Raw genomic sequence first — 15,237 nt, 5'->3', positions numbered from 1 at the left:
CTCAGGTCATGATCCCAGGGTCCTGGGATCGAGTCCTGCATCGGGCTCTCTGCTCAGCTGGGAGTCTGCTTCTCCCTCTCTCTCTGTGATCTCTCTCACTTTCACTCTCTCTGTCAAATAAATGAATAACATCTTTAAAAAAGAGAGAGAGAGAAATTTTTTTCTCCCTCTAAAAGTTACAGAAGAACAGAAAATATGAAAGAGGAAAAGAGCAAAAATTATCCATAAATCCATTATCCTAAGATAATGACTCTTAAACATTGTGGTAAATTTGTTTTCGAAAAAAATTTGAATTTGTGCTGAAACATACCATTTATGTAGTGAGATCATACAGTGTGTAGTTTTTTTTTTTTAAGATTATTTATTTATTTATTTATTTGACAGACAGAGATCACAAGTAGGTGGAGAGGCAGGCAGAGAGAGAGGAAGGGAAGCAGGCTCCCTGCTGAGCAGAGACCCGATGTGGGGCTCGATCCCAGGACCCTGGGATCATGACCTGAGCCGAAGGCAAAGGCTTTAACCCACTGAGCCACCCAGGTGCCTCCAGTGTGTAGTTTTTATATTTTTTCCTATTTTACATCATGAGAAAAACATTTTGACATGTCACTTAAATTTTAATATTTTAAATATTCATAGAATTCTATTTCATGGTTGTGTCACAGCTGATGTACCTCATTATTTATTGTTGTATATTTGAGTTGTGTTGAATGAAACGGCCGTAATAATAAGTAATTCTGCAATGGCCATGTCAGTATATCTTATATTTCCCAGTTATGATCTTTTTTTAATTTAAGAAATTGGTTTGTTGCAACATTTCTATGAAATCTGTAGGGCATTTTGGCAGAACCATTTAGCAAAAGTGAAGGTAAGAATACCACTGCCATTAATTCCCTAAAGGAGTTCACATGCCCTCAGTGCCAGCAGTGTCTTCTCAGGCTGGGAGTCTTGTGAGAGCTCAGATTTTACAAGTGGGTGGAGATCTTATCCTTAGCTGAGCTTTTTTTTTTTTTTTTTTTTAATAAAGAAACAGATTTATTTTTTAAAAAATATTTTATTTATTTATTTGACAAAGAGAGAGACAGTGAGAGAGAGACAGAGCACACAAGCAGGGGGAGTGGCAAGGGGAGAAGCAGGCTTCCCACCAAGCAGGGAGCCAGACGTGAGTTTCGATCTCAGAACCCTGGGATCATGGCTTGAGCTGAACGCAGCTGCCTAACAACTAAGCCACCTGGCACCCAGGCGCCCCCCCCCACTGAGCTTCTTTAAAAAGTGTATATTGGGGGTATTTTTAAAAAAAGATTTTATTTATTTATTTGACAGAGAGAGAAAAAGAGAGAGAGCGAGCACAAGGCAGAGGGAGAGGGAGAAACAGGCTCCCAGCTGAGCAGGGAGCCTGAAGTGGGGCTCAATCCCAGGACCCTGGAATCATGACCTGAATAGAAGGCAGATACTTAACCAACTGAGCCACCCTTGCCCCTCTGATTTGGGGCTTAACTGCAAAAGAAAACTGCAAGCCAGCCCCTCGACAGGGTGTGTAATTTTGAACTGTCATTCAATGCCTGAGAAGAAATTGTATTTCTGGAAGATTGCCTAAAGGATCTGGAGTTACCCATCCCTTTATATACCATATAACCTGAATCTATACTTCCTGGATTAAGGTTGCCAGATAAACACAAGACATTAGTTGAATTCAAAGAATGAAATTTCATCTGAAATTCATATTTAGCTGGGACTCTTGCATTTTTATTTGCTAAATCTGGCTGCCCTACTCTGGTTAGTGCTTTTATATGGTGATATTTGATTTTACGGAACTGCTAAAACAACTAGTCTGTGGGAAGGATGCCGTCTAGTTGACTGGTTAACATCACTTAATATGGAATCAACAAGCCATCCTCTGCTATCAGCCGGCTTTGTGACTATGAGTAATACCATCAGAAAGAGATGTGCCTTTCATCCTGCTTCCCCACTGACCAAGACTGACAGAACTGTTTTTGATATGTGGACATAAATAATTTTACAACTGATTTTATTTTCCTCTTCAGTTAGCTACTTGGACACACAGAGCCCAACTTGGCCTCTTTCTACAGCAAGTACATAGGATATAACAAAAAAGTTATAATAATCTCTTCCTTGTTTTTTTAATGTTTTATTTTTGAATGTATTTTAACTGTCTATATTGTAAGCTGCTTTGTAATTTAGCACTTACATTTTTCTGAATGTGCGCTGAGTATCTCTTTGACAGGGGCAGGGAGAGGAAAGGCTGTGGACGTGTACGCAGGGTCATTGGGCATGCTCCTTATTAACCTTATGGGGTTTGAATCCATTGAGGAAGCCCAGAGGGATGAGGGAAAGACTTTACAGAACCCAGAGAGGGCTGGCCCCAGGGCAAACTCTGACGTCGCTGAGCTCTTTTTTCCCAAACATACACACCACCTCCCAAGTCACCCGAGCTTCAGTTTCTGCAACTAAATCACGGGAGGATGGAGGAGAAGAGCTCGGAGGGCTTTCTCAGCTCCAAGAGGCTGATTCCAAGCGCATGCTCACAGAGCAGCTGCAGAACCGCCAGAAGTCTGGCTTCTCAGGCCAGCACACCACCAACCTCTCCTGGTTTCTTCCTCTGTGCGGCGACAGTAACAGATGCTTCGCCTACCACACAAGGTAATGTGAATGGAATGAATTCAGCCAAAACCAGTGGGGTGTCTACTATAGGATCCTAATAAAAATTCTGGTGAATTAAAAAAACACAACAAATTGCCCTTTCTCAGATCAAATTTCCGTGTGATAAAACGCAGATTGATGAGTCTTGACAATCACACATACCTATGTAGTTGCTATCTCAAATCAGGTAGAAATATTTCCATCAGGGGCACCTGGGTGGCTCAGTCAGTTAAACTTCTGAGTCTAGATTTTGGCTCAGGCCATGATCTCCTGGGTCATGAGATCAGGCCCCAATGTCAGGCTTCTCAGTCAGTGGGGAGTCTGCTTGAGATTCTCCCCCCCACCCCTGCCCCGACTTGTATCCTTTCTTTCTCTCTCTCTTTCAAATAGAGGGATAAATAATAACTCTTTTTAAAAAGAAGTATTTCTATCACCTCCCAGGGAAGTTCCCTCCTGCCATTTTCCAGCCAATCCCTCTCCTTCCTTGGAGGCAAACAATGCTCCAATTTCTATCTCCATGGATTAGTTTTGTCAGATCTTAAAATTTCTATCAATAAAGTCAGATGGACAGCTCTGGGACTCCCTGCTTCCACACAACGTAAAATTTTGGAAATGTATCCATGGTTCGCATGTGTCCATACTTCTTTCCTCTGAGTTGTATTCCATTGTGTGGCTGGACACAGTTTAACCTCTCCCTTGGTGATGGATGTATGGGTTGTTGCACGTGGTACCTCTCCTGACTATGGAGACTGTGGACATTCTTGGGGACATGTGTTCTTACTTCTCTTGGCTCAATACCAAGGAGTGGTCTCTTTTAGAAAACTGTCAAACTGACAAACTAATTGTACCATTGTACGTTTCCTCCAGTTAAGTATGAGACCGTTCTTGTTCTCCCTCCTCACTGATGACTGGGACTGTCAGGTTTCTTTGAATTTTAGTTATTTCAGTAGGTGTTAAAAGAATCTTATTGTGGTTTTAATTTGCAGTTGTTTGACAATTAATGATGTTGAACTTTTTCATGCTCTTATTCACCAGGAAGATTCATGTATCACTCAGTGAAAGTAGAATCTTCTATACATTTAAAGATTGTGTTGCATCTCTTCATGTTGTTGATGTGTGAACATTTTTTATATATTCTGGATATGGATTCCTTTTCAGATAGGTATAAGGTGACAATTTTCCCAGGTTTACCTTCTTACCTCTTCATTTTTTAATGGTATCATTGATTAGCAGACATTTTCAATTTGGTAACAATCAATTGGTCCTTTTTTTAAAGATTTTATTTATTTCTTTGACAGAGACAGGGACAGCAAGAGAGGGAATACAAGCAAGCGGAGTGGGAGAGAGAGAAGCAGGCTTCACACAGAGCGGGAAGCCTGATGTGGGGACCCTGGGATCATGACCTGAGCCGAAGGCAGATGCCCAACGACTGAGCCATCCAGGTGCCCCACAATTGGTCAATTTTTCTTATATGGTTAGTGTTTTCTGTGTCTTAGCTAAGTGTTGCTTTTTTTTGTTTGTTTGGTTTAACCTCGAGGTCTGGAGATATTTCTTCATGTATCTTTATGAAATATTCCAGTTTCCAGCTTTTCTATTTAAGTCTATGGTCTACTGTGAGTTGATATTCGCATACAGAATGAGGTAAGGGTCAACGTTCATTTTTTTTTTTTCCCCTATAGAGATGCCCAATTGTTTCAGCAACACTTGTGGAAGACTTTTCTTTCTCTATTGAACTGACATGATGCTCTGGTCAAAAATCATTAGGCTGTATATGTGTGGGTCTATTATTCTACTTTCTATTATTTTTCATTTATATGCTCATGCAAATATCACACTGCCAAGATTAGTATTTCCTTATTGTAAGTCTTCAAGTCAGGGTAAGTTCTCTAACTTTGTTCTTTATGGCCAACATTGTTCTGATTGTTCCAGATCATTTGCGTTTTCATGTATATTTTAAAACCAGTTTCTCAATTCCTTTGAAAATTCCTCCCGGGATTTGGATTGCATGAAATATACAGACTCTATAACCTAAAGAGTCTTAAATAAAATGTATAGACTCTATGAACTCCACAGTTTGTGCAGAATAAATATCTTAACAATGAATCTTCCAATCCATGGTATATCCCTCCATTTTTATGTCTTTCATGTCTCTTAGCAGTATTTTGTTGATTTCATGGTAGACATTTTGTACATATTTTACGAGATTTATACTTTGATATTTGATTTTTTATGGTATTGTAAATGGTATTTTTAACAAATTTCATTTTTCAAATTTCCATTACCAGCATATAGAATTATAATTGATTTTTGTATATTGAATTTTTATTCCACGATCTTGCTAAACTCATTTATGACTTCCAGCATATCTTTAGTAAATTTCGAAGGGCGAGCTACATAAAATTATGCCATCTATCAGAAAGAGTAGTTTTATCTTTTCCTTTACAATCTGTGTGCCTTGTATTTTTATTTCTTTACTTTTCACAAAAAGACATCGTTATCTTGTTCTCCGCTTTATCAGATTAGGAATGTTCCTTTTGGTTTTCAGTATTCCAAGTGTTGTTAATGAAGGAAAAGCTGTTGAATTTTGTCAGATGCTTGTTCTTATTGCATTATTGGGATAATTGTATGATCTTTCTCTTTTATTTTGTGATGAACTATTTTGACTGAAGAAAAGGGATGAAAATCACTATCTCATTAAACCCTCTCATTGTCAGCCATTCTTTGGTTTTGTTGGAAAGATCCTACTACAGACCAATCTAAAAATTTTGAAACACGTGTTCTCTTTTTGCCTTCTTTTCTTCTAAACAGTTAAAAAAATCTCAATTGAACACTTCTGCTCCCTCTCTATGACTTCCTGAAAGAGATCCCCCCCGCCCCCCCCCCCCAAGCCTAAACAGAAGTCCTCAGCACAGATCTGAGACTTGAGTGCCTCAGAGAATGGTCTCCTCCTCACTTTGGATGACCCCAGGGAGCCTTCCTGTGTTTGGGGGCCTCTTCCTTGGCCTCCTTCCCCTTAACCACAGGTGGTGCCCCTCTGCCCAGTGAAGGCTGTTTCCTCCCCAACCTGACTCTGGTGCAAATCTCTCGGCGGCCTGTAGGGTGCGCAAGGAGCAGCCCCGAGCGTCCCGGGGCTCTACAGGTCCCGTGGCCACCGCCCACCGCCCGGGAGCTCCCGAAACTCGCCGCCCGCTGCTGGGACCACAGCAGATCTCCGCGCAAGGGCGAGGCGTGGGATTTTCCGGCTTCATGCAGTAGCGCCCTCGATCAAGCGGCTCCCGGAACTCAGAGGCGGGGCGCCTAGTGAAGTCCATATACCCGGTACGCTCCAAGGGGCGCCCCAGACTAGGAGCACCCCAGAGCCAAAGCATCCGGAACCGGGCGTACCACCCGCCCCCACCTAGGAAAACCGCGAACTGGGAGGACTCCCAGCCCCAATCCTCACTGGGAGGAATCCCCGACGAGGAGCATCTCTGATTGGAGCATCCCAGACCCGGGACACTCCGCGGGATAGAACAGCGCCCCACCTCCCACTGAGGACACGGAACTGCGTCCCACCACAGCCTCCGCGGCTGCCAGACGCCTTTTCTTTCCTCTTACTCTCTGTTCCTTTTTTATTTTTCTTTTTTTCCTTTCTTTCCCCAGCCTTCTCTAGTTGCCTTACATCTTTAATCACACTTGAGGCTCCTCTCGTTCTTTTCCTGTTTCCCAGTCCCAGCGGCTAGGGAGGCAGCGCACCGCAGTTTCTCACCTGCTTCTGGAAACCCTGCCTCCGCCGTCGCGACCAGAGTGCAGGAGGGACGGCCGCCCCCCGCCGCGGCCTCGCGGAACTCGGCTCTGAAGGTAAGGAGCCGCGCCCCGCCGCCAGCCGCATCCCCTTCCCACTGCCCTCTTCCTCCAGCCCGCCAGGGAAGGGGCAAGAGGCGCCCCAGCCTCGGGGCAGGGCTTCTAAAAACAAGATCGGTTAATAACGAGTGCCGTTATGTGTACAGATCTTCCTCCACTTCTGATGGTAATTCTGAAAAACCCCGCCGAAGCTGGGAATAGCCTGTCACTGGAACATGCATTTAATACATCTAACTCCTGAACAACACACTTAGACCAGCTTACCTTGAAGGTGCTCAGAACACTTCCATCAGCCTACAGTTGGGCAAAAGCCTCTAACACGACGCCTAATTCATAATAAGGCGTCAATAATAATTGAATAGCTTGTTTAATTGGTGGAATAGTACACTGAAAGGGAGAAACAGAATGGTTGCTTGGGTACAGAGTGGTTGTAAGTGTATCTCTTGTTTACCCTCATGATCCCCATGGGGACTAGGAGTTGCAGCTGATGGGGATCATAGAGCATATCACTAGCCTGGGAAAAAAATCCAAATTCAAAATCCAAGTATGGTTTCCACTGAATGTGTATCTCTTTTGCACCATCACACAATCAAAAAAACTTAAGTAGAGCCATCATATGTAGGGGCTGTGTATATATATGTATACATGCAGATATGTATATACATTAGTATAGTTTTAAATATTGAGTGGATGTGTTTTATATATATATATATATATATATATATATATATATATACACACACACACACACACACACACACTCAATATGTCTTGAATAGTAACTTATTGTTAAAAATATATACTTCTGATATATTAAATTTACTTTTAGGTATACAAATAAGTCCCCTAGATTATTGTCTACCATGGTTGCATATTAGCATCACCTGGAGGATTTTTATCAGTCAGGATGCTTAGACTATACCTCAGCTGTCTGACTGGGGACCAACATGTTGTGGTGGTGGTGGTGGTGGTGGTGGTTGTTATTGTTATTTAAGTTCCAGGGGGCGATGAATGCCCTAGCCTTCATATCAGTTGTTACAATGTATTTTCTGAGATGTCATGATATTAGAAGTATTTCAAAGGTAAGATTAGGCAGGTGTTACAGAGGATCAAATGATCACCTAAGACACCAAACTGTTTATACTTGATGAATTGAATGCATTCATCAATTTAGCAAATAATAAACAAACATAAAGTATGTCAGTTGGGGACAAGTGCTATGAATGGAAAAACAAAGCGCAGAGGAAGAGGAGAGAGTGGTATGTGCACGCATGCTTGGGCATGCACACGTGTTTGCACACACACGCATGCACAGTGCACGTATTTGCTCCCAAGTGGTCATGCTGTTAGATCTCCGTAGAGCGCTTACAGACAACCCATACTTGATTAACTATACTGTCAGCACACTGTAAAGGAATGGCAGGACTCTTTAACTAATTACAGAGAAGGAATTAGTAGCTCTTTGAGAAAAACAAGTTGAGTTAGACCTAGCTTCATACCAAAGAAGAAAATTGTTAATGGGTAAAACAGTTCTAATGTAAAAAAACAAAAAACAAAAAACAAAAATCCCTAAGCCATAAAAATGAAGAAAGTATACCTTGAGTATGCATCTGACCACTGAGGGGAAAGGAATGTTCAACAATGGAAAAATAATGGAAAAGTCACAAAGGAAATCATGGTGGGCTTGACTTTGTAAATGTAAAGTCTCCCAGATGTGAAAACAGAAAAGGAAGAATTTGAAAGTAAACTCAACAAATTAAAACAAAACAAAACAAAACACTAAAACATCTAAGAACTGGACCAAAGGCATAAAAAGATAGTTCATATACACAGGAATAAAATAGCTAAGAACTATATGCTTAATATTCTCCCATATTTATATCAGCAGAATGCAGGTTTAAGAAAACCATGAGACATCATTACCAATTTGAAGAGTGAATTACATTTAAAGAATGAGAACGCCCAATGCTTATATGGTTGTGGTAGATGTATATTATCTTCCACAACTGAGGAGTATGAATTATTACATTTCTGGAATGCAGTTTGGTAGTAAGTGTTTATCATGCTTAAAATGTATTCTCTATCCTATAAACTGTATTGCCATTGTCATAACACCAAGAAAATAATTAAAAAGGTAGATAAGTAACTAACATTGAAGTGATATTTATGACACATGGATACTTTTCGATAGTAATTCATGAAACCTTCACATCACTTCCGGGAGGAGGTATTGTTATTCTCTTTCCTCGATAAAGAAGCTGAAGAGCAGGGAGGATAAGTGATTTGTCCAAAGTTATTCAGCTGGGAAAGAATAGGATGAGGATTCAAATCCAGCTAGTCTGGCGCCAGAGACTGTGCTCCCAAACCTCATCTGTACCGCCTAACACAAAAAGATAGTCATAGGGATTATTTTGCAATAAAATATATCTTATAAATTATAATAGACACATACTGAGGGATATATGTAGCAATTAAGAATGATATTAACAAAGAGATTTTTGTGACACAGCAAAGTGATCATTGATTAAGTAGAAAATGCAGGATATGAACATTTTTTTAACATCTTAATTATTTGAAAATCATGCAGAAAAAGTACAATGAAGCATGTTAAAGTATTATGCATATTGAGATCATTTTCTTCTTTTCAATCTTCATTTTATAATGTCCTATATTGGGCATTATACTACTTTAGAAATCAAAAACAATTTTTTAAAAAGAAAGAGAAAGAAAAAAAAGAAAAAAATTTAAAAATTATGGAAAGGCAAAAAAAAAAAATCAATGTAAAACACAACACTAACCCCCCCAAATTCCTTCATGCAAGAAATTTAATATTTATATTCTTCTATGTATGTCTTATTAATAGTAGGATATCTATGACATTTCTTAGAACAGCTTTTCTTTTGGAAATGAGTTCTATTATTTAATATCTTGATCTTTTAAATCTATAATAAGTACATTAAAATTTATGTATCTACACACACAGAACAACACCAATATCAGCTAATTTGGGATCATAACATATTTCATATTGAAACTCAGAGGTAACTCATCAGAATACTAAATTATTTCATAGAAACTTTCTCTCTCAGCAGACCTTAAAAATTAACAGAAACCCAAACCAAGAAGAAAACAGCAGTGCCCTTTACAAGGCTGTGTCAGCCTTAACCAGAGGAAACAATACTTTTCTTTCTATCTGAGGTAAGAGAATGGATAGTTAATAATAAATGTGTGTATGTGTGTGGGGATGGGGGGTTGATTTCAAACCATAGAACCATAGAGATCTAATTTGGTTTTGAACAGTTTGTGCTTTCCATATGTAGTTAACTCTTTGTCTTTACTTTATTGATTGTTATTTCTTGGAAATTACAGCAGATGCTTTGTTATTCATTAAGATTTAGTTTAAGTTTATTTATGTTTACAGTTACATTAAGTTTACTGATATTGGCACTGTTCTGATGTAAATAATTTGACCCCTTAGCCACTAAACTTCATCCAGGAATTGGGCATTAACAGTCTTCCCCCCATCCCCCACCTCCTCCTTCTTTTTTAAATATGGGAGGTGAGTGGCAGTTGGTAACAGAATTATCTGGGACTGAGAGGTTACGGGGCATCCAGAAAGCTTTTTGTTACTTAGCTCATCTAATGACTCAATAATTTTGATGATAGGCCTTCTTCCTCATCTCCATTTTGGTAGTGAGCGGATAAGGTAGATTTTATTACATTTGGTAATGAGAAGATAGGACCAATAATTTTGGTGATAGACCTTCTTCCTCTTCTCCATTTTGGTAATGAGTAGATAAGATCTGAGACTTTAAGTAACTTGTCTAAGGTTACACCAGTAGTCAAGGCTCAAGCTGGAATGCTGACCCAGGTTTGTGTGCCCCAGGAAGCAAGCTCTTCTGTCCACCCAGTGGAGTTTGGTGTGTACTGTGCAAGGATCATCGGATTGCTTATGCAATATTCACATTAGTGTCAGAGACCCAATGCCCCCTTCCTCCGTTCTACTCTCTAAATCTGTAATTCATAGGATAAAAGATGGATTAAGTAGGATTGAAATTCAACACATATTTGAGTTCATGGAGATTAGGCATTTGGAGTGTAGGAAACTCCTGTTTTGTCTCCCCATTTCCCTCAAATAAACACACACCCATACACCTATTCCTGTGTAACAAGTATTAATGCTTATTTTGTGCAAGGCATTTTTCTGAACTCTGGTGATATAGTAATGAACAAAATAGACTCAGTTCCTAACTTATAAAGAACTTAGTTCTGAAGAAGGGAGTTGGATATTTAAAAACCGAAGCCACAAGTGACACCTGGGTGGCTCAGTCGGTTGAGCCGCTGCCCACGGCTCAGGTCATGATCCCAGGATCCTGGGATCGAGTACTGCATTGGGCTCCTTGCTCAGCATGGAGCCCACTTCTCTCTCTGCCTCTGCCTGCCACTCTGCCTGCTTGTGCTCTCCTTCTCCGTCTCCCTGACAAATAAATAAATAAATAAATAAATAAATAAATAAATAAATAAAATTGTTAAAAAAAATTCAAGCCACAGATGAAGATTATGATGAGCATTTTGGTATGATGAGAGAAAAAAGGACACACACAGACACACACATCTGTACATGGGCAGACCTGCCATACATATCTCAGTATACCGCAGACCATCTATTCATAGAGCAGTAGATTTTCTGGAAATATTTTTGTTCTCACCTTTGACCTTCGAGGTAAGGTTTAGTAGACCAGGCTCAAAATATAGCAGACTCACTTGTATTAGAAAATTGCACACATAGGAATTTTTTTCTGGATGCTGAAGTTCATTACCTTGAAATTTTATGAATTCTATGTGGCTGAAAGTTCTGAGAATACTTGGTGAGTATATAAAGAGATATGAAAACTTCACTGATTTTTAAAAAAAGTCTGTGCGCCAGATTTTTAAAAATCTCCTTCATGATACAGGTGTATGTTTGTTTGCAAATTTTGGCTGAACCTATCTTATTCTGTTTTCCAGAGAAACCACTAGAAGCAGAATCCTCAAATGCATCGTATAGAACTACTCTTGACATTTCTGATGTTTATGTTTACAAGCACCTCAGGTAAGTAAGCATAATCATTCATAAGCATACTTAATGGGTAGTCTAGAAGGAATATCAAGGTTTCACTTCTGTATGTGGAGGTGGCTGTTGAGGATGCTGAATTTATTAAAATTAGTGGTTTTACATTTTACAGTGAAAGTTATCAACCCTTTGATGTCCCTGGCATAGAGAACCCTTTGATGTCCCTGGCTTCATTTCATAGGAATGAAATCAAGTAAAGAATCCTATGGGTTTAATGAAAAGGAAAAGATTTAGTTCTCTGAGTTTATGCAGAGAGAGTAGGATTGTATCTGGAAACGAATTACTTTGGTCTGAAATGAAAATCTGCTTTATGTTATTTAAAACTGAAGAGTTCACAGCGATCTTTATTATTGATTTTTAGAAAGTTTTACACACATTCTTTTTCTTCCAACATGAAGACCAAGATTCATCTCATTATTTAGGTAGTGAAGACAGTGAGTGGTAAATATTCCAGTTAGAAAGAGTACATAAGAAAGACTGCATAGACTGGGAAAAGCAAGTAGGATTTATATCAGGTGGCAGGTACAAGTTAAAACTGATTAGCAGTAGCCTCTGCCTTCGGCTCAGGTCGTGATCCCAGGGTCCTGGGATCGAGCCCCGAGTCGGGCTCTCTGTGCCTCGGGGAGCCTGCTTCCTCCAATCTCTCTCTCTCTGCCTGCCTCTCTGCCTACTTGTGATTTCTCTCTGTCGAATAAATAAAATCTTAAAAAAAAACCTGATTAGCAGTGATGGCTTGGAGACTTTTATCAAGAAAGATTCTGTGGGTTCATCAGAATTCTTTGGAGAAGAGATTCATGACTGATTAGCACGGTTCTCCTTATGCTTTGGAGGACTAGGTGGGAACACAAATACTGATTTGACTTGTTCTGTTATCTAGGAGGGGGTAACACATGAGCCCATATCCCCTACTTTGAGAATTATTGCTGAAGAGATAGGGAATTTAAGTTATTGATACTTTCAAATAATTCCAGTCCCATATTTACTTAAGTGGGTCCATTTTTGTTGAGATCCAGATAATGCAATACTACCCAGATGTAAAAGGAAGGAGGTAGATGTGCTCCTCTTGATGCCAGATGACTAATCTGTTACGAACTGTAGAGTGAAAAAGCAAGATGCAAGAAAATACGGGTACCTTGTTCCATAGACATGCACTAATAACCTTGCTCCCAAGTTACGATGACACATGTTTCAGGTTCAAAAATAGTCACAGCCAATTCTATAAGGCTACTAAGGTCCCAGCTCTTTGTCCTTTTAGGTGTCTGAAGAGCACCTTTCATAAAGGGTTGACTCTGGACAAATATGACAATATTCCACATGAGGATTAATTTAACCAAGTAGAAGTTGAATGACAATATCCCATGTATTGTTCAAACTCTAGACATTTCCAAACGTACCCATCCTTCCACAGGGTCTAGGTTGTTGACCTGTTGGATTCTTGCTCTCTGTTCATGTAGGAATGGGAGGAACTGCTCTGGACAGTCCATACACTTTGAACTCCATTCATTTTTTTTTCAACCAAAAACCATTTCTAATCTACAAAGCCTACAGTGTGAAGCTGAAGATTAGGTAGCGGAAGCTGTTAGCTGCTAGGGGAGCATGAACTTTTAATCTCCAACCATCTTCCCCTGGAGAATATGTCAGCCAGGTTAGGTTTCTGCAAATGATAGATCCTCCCTCAAAGAAATGGTGGATGTGTCTATCACAACACAAGCACAGGTTGTTATAGAAGTATTTGGGTTTTTATAAGTGTGACAAAAACCTAGAAATAACCCATACGTTCAACATCCATAGAATGGATAAATTGTCAAATATGAACACGACTGCATGTACTACCTATGAGGAAAGCACAAATCAGTGCTTCATGCAGCAACATGGATGTCTATTGGAGACATGATGAGTATAGACTGTAGGATCTGTGTCCTTTGTTTTATGGATATCACATCCCTGAAACAGGAAAATAAGTGAAATTGGTTTTGACTTGCCGTCCTATTGGATGTCAGTTAAAACTAACACCAACACTTACACATGTATCACACCTTCTGTGTTGAAGTAGTGAAATGTAAGATGGAGTTTCTATAACAACCACCAAACTCAAGATCGGTATACATTAACACTTGTACTTTGAGGTAAATTTGACATCCATGTTTTCAAAGAATGCTTCTACCATTTGAGCCACTTCCTCTTGACATTGTGGTTAACAACATCGAGTTAAAACCAGACCTTTGCTTTGAGAAATAGACCCTAACTGGAGAGGAGGCATTTTCTCCATGCCCTCAGAGAAATGCTCTACTTAATTTAAGGATTCTCATTCTCAAAATTCAGTTAAAGGGCACAGTGGGTGGGAAAGTAAATTGATGCAGCCACTGCAGAAAACTCTATGGAGGTTCCTCAAAAAATTACAGATAGACCATATGATTCAGTAATTTCACTTCTGAGTATTTATCTAAAGGAAACAAAAGCACTAATTTGAAAATATACATGCATCCCTATGTTGACTGCAGTGTTGGCTATCTATCCATTGATAGATGAATGGATGAAGAGAGTGGTGAATATATATATGTGTATATATATATATACACACACACACTAAAATATTACTCAACCACAAAAAAGAGTAAGATCTTGCCATTTGGGACAACATGGATGGACCTAAAGTGTATTATGCTAAGTGAAATAAGTCAGAAAGAGAAAGACAAATAGCATATAATTTTGCTTATATGTGGAATCTAAAAAATAAATGAATAAACCAATGAACAAATGCAGACTCTTTAAAATACAGAGAACCAATTGGTGGTTGCCAGAAGGGAGGCATGGGAGAGTAAAATACATAAAGGAGATTAAGAAGTAAATCTTTCAGTTATTATAATAAAAATAAATAAATCATGGGGATGAAAATTATAGCATAGGCAGTATAGACAATAATTTTGTAATAACATTGTATGTGATAAAGGATGACGACATTGAATGATGGTTAACACCAAGTAATGTATAGAATTGTTGAAGCAATATGTTGTACACCTGAAACTAATAACACTGGGTGTTATTTATACTTGAATCCAATAAAAGGGCATGCTGGAGCCACTGGAGAACAGGATATGGAAAGGGTCCATGAGGGCTAACTTTGAACTATCGGAAGTTCAAAACAAGGGGAATGATGACTCTTTTAGCTGAAAGGATCAGATAACCTGCCAGAGTACCTGGGTTGGTTGAGAAAGAGGGAGGGAGGGAGAGGGAAAGCTTGCAAGAGCACTCAAGGAGGAAATTAACAGATACCTAGACTGGGAGTGATACTGTATTAATCACTTCTTGATGATTCATGTGGAAACTTGGAGAGATAATGGGCTCACACACACTCTGAGCTACACAGGAGCCCCTTAACCGTCCCCTGGGTTGCCCACGGAATGGTCAGGTAAACTGATTAAAGGTACACTTCTGGTGAGCCAGGTGAGGAACTCTGAGGCCTCTAGATTTCTTGTTTTGATTTCCGTGGAGATGTCCCAGCTAGCGACATTTTTTGGGGGGTGGGTGTGGCAACACTGTGACCTCTGTGGCTTTCCTTAGGAGGAAGCTGTCATGTATAACATTTTCTTTGAAAAGCTTTCACTGCATTCAGCTGTCTTCTT

At 39.6% G+C, this 15,237-nt stretch overlaps 1 protein-coding gene across 3 annotated transcripts in view; it reads left to right on the top strand.

The window, feature by feature from the left end:
- The first annotated feature begins 4,115 nt into the window (after positions 1-4,115).
- The window catches only part of IL18R1 (interleukin 18 receptor 1), a 41,692-nt gene continuing 30,570 nt past the window's right edge, over positions 4,116-15,237 (top strand). Inside the window, exons 1-3 of one of the 3 annotated variants that reach the window (XM_032351717.1) lie at positions 4,117-5,976; positions 6,311-6,498; positions 11,509-11,593. In XM_032351717.1, the coding sequence (XP_032207608.1) occupies positions 11,536-11,593 (58 nt within the window). In that variant the 5' untranslated portion in view covers positions 4,117-5,976; positions 6,311-6,498; positions 11,509-11,535. Of the gene's footprint in view, positions 6,499-11,508; positions 11,594-15,237 lie in introns of all 3 variants that reach the window. The other 2 variants (XM_032351718.1, XM_032351716.1) reach the window with 2 other exon arrangements.

This window comes from Mustela erminea, chromosome 7, assembly GCF_009829155.1.
Source record: "Mustela erminea isolate mMusErm1 chromosome 7, mMusErm1.Pri, whole genome shotgun sequence".
In the NCBI taxonomy this organism is placed as follows: domain Eukaryota; kingdom Metazoa; phylum Chordata; class Mammalia; order Carnivora; family Mustelidae; genus Mustela; species Mustela erminea.
This window is presented reverse-complemented; position numbering and strand designations above follow the sequence as displayed.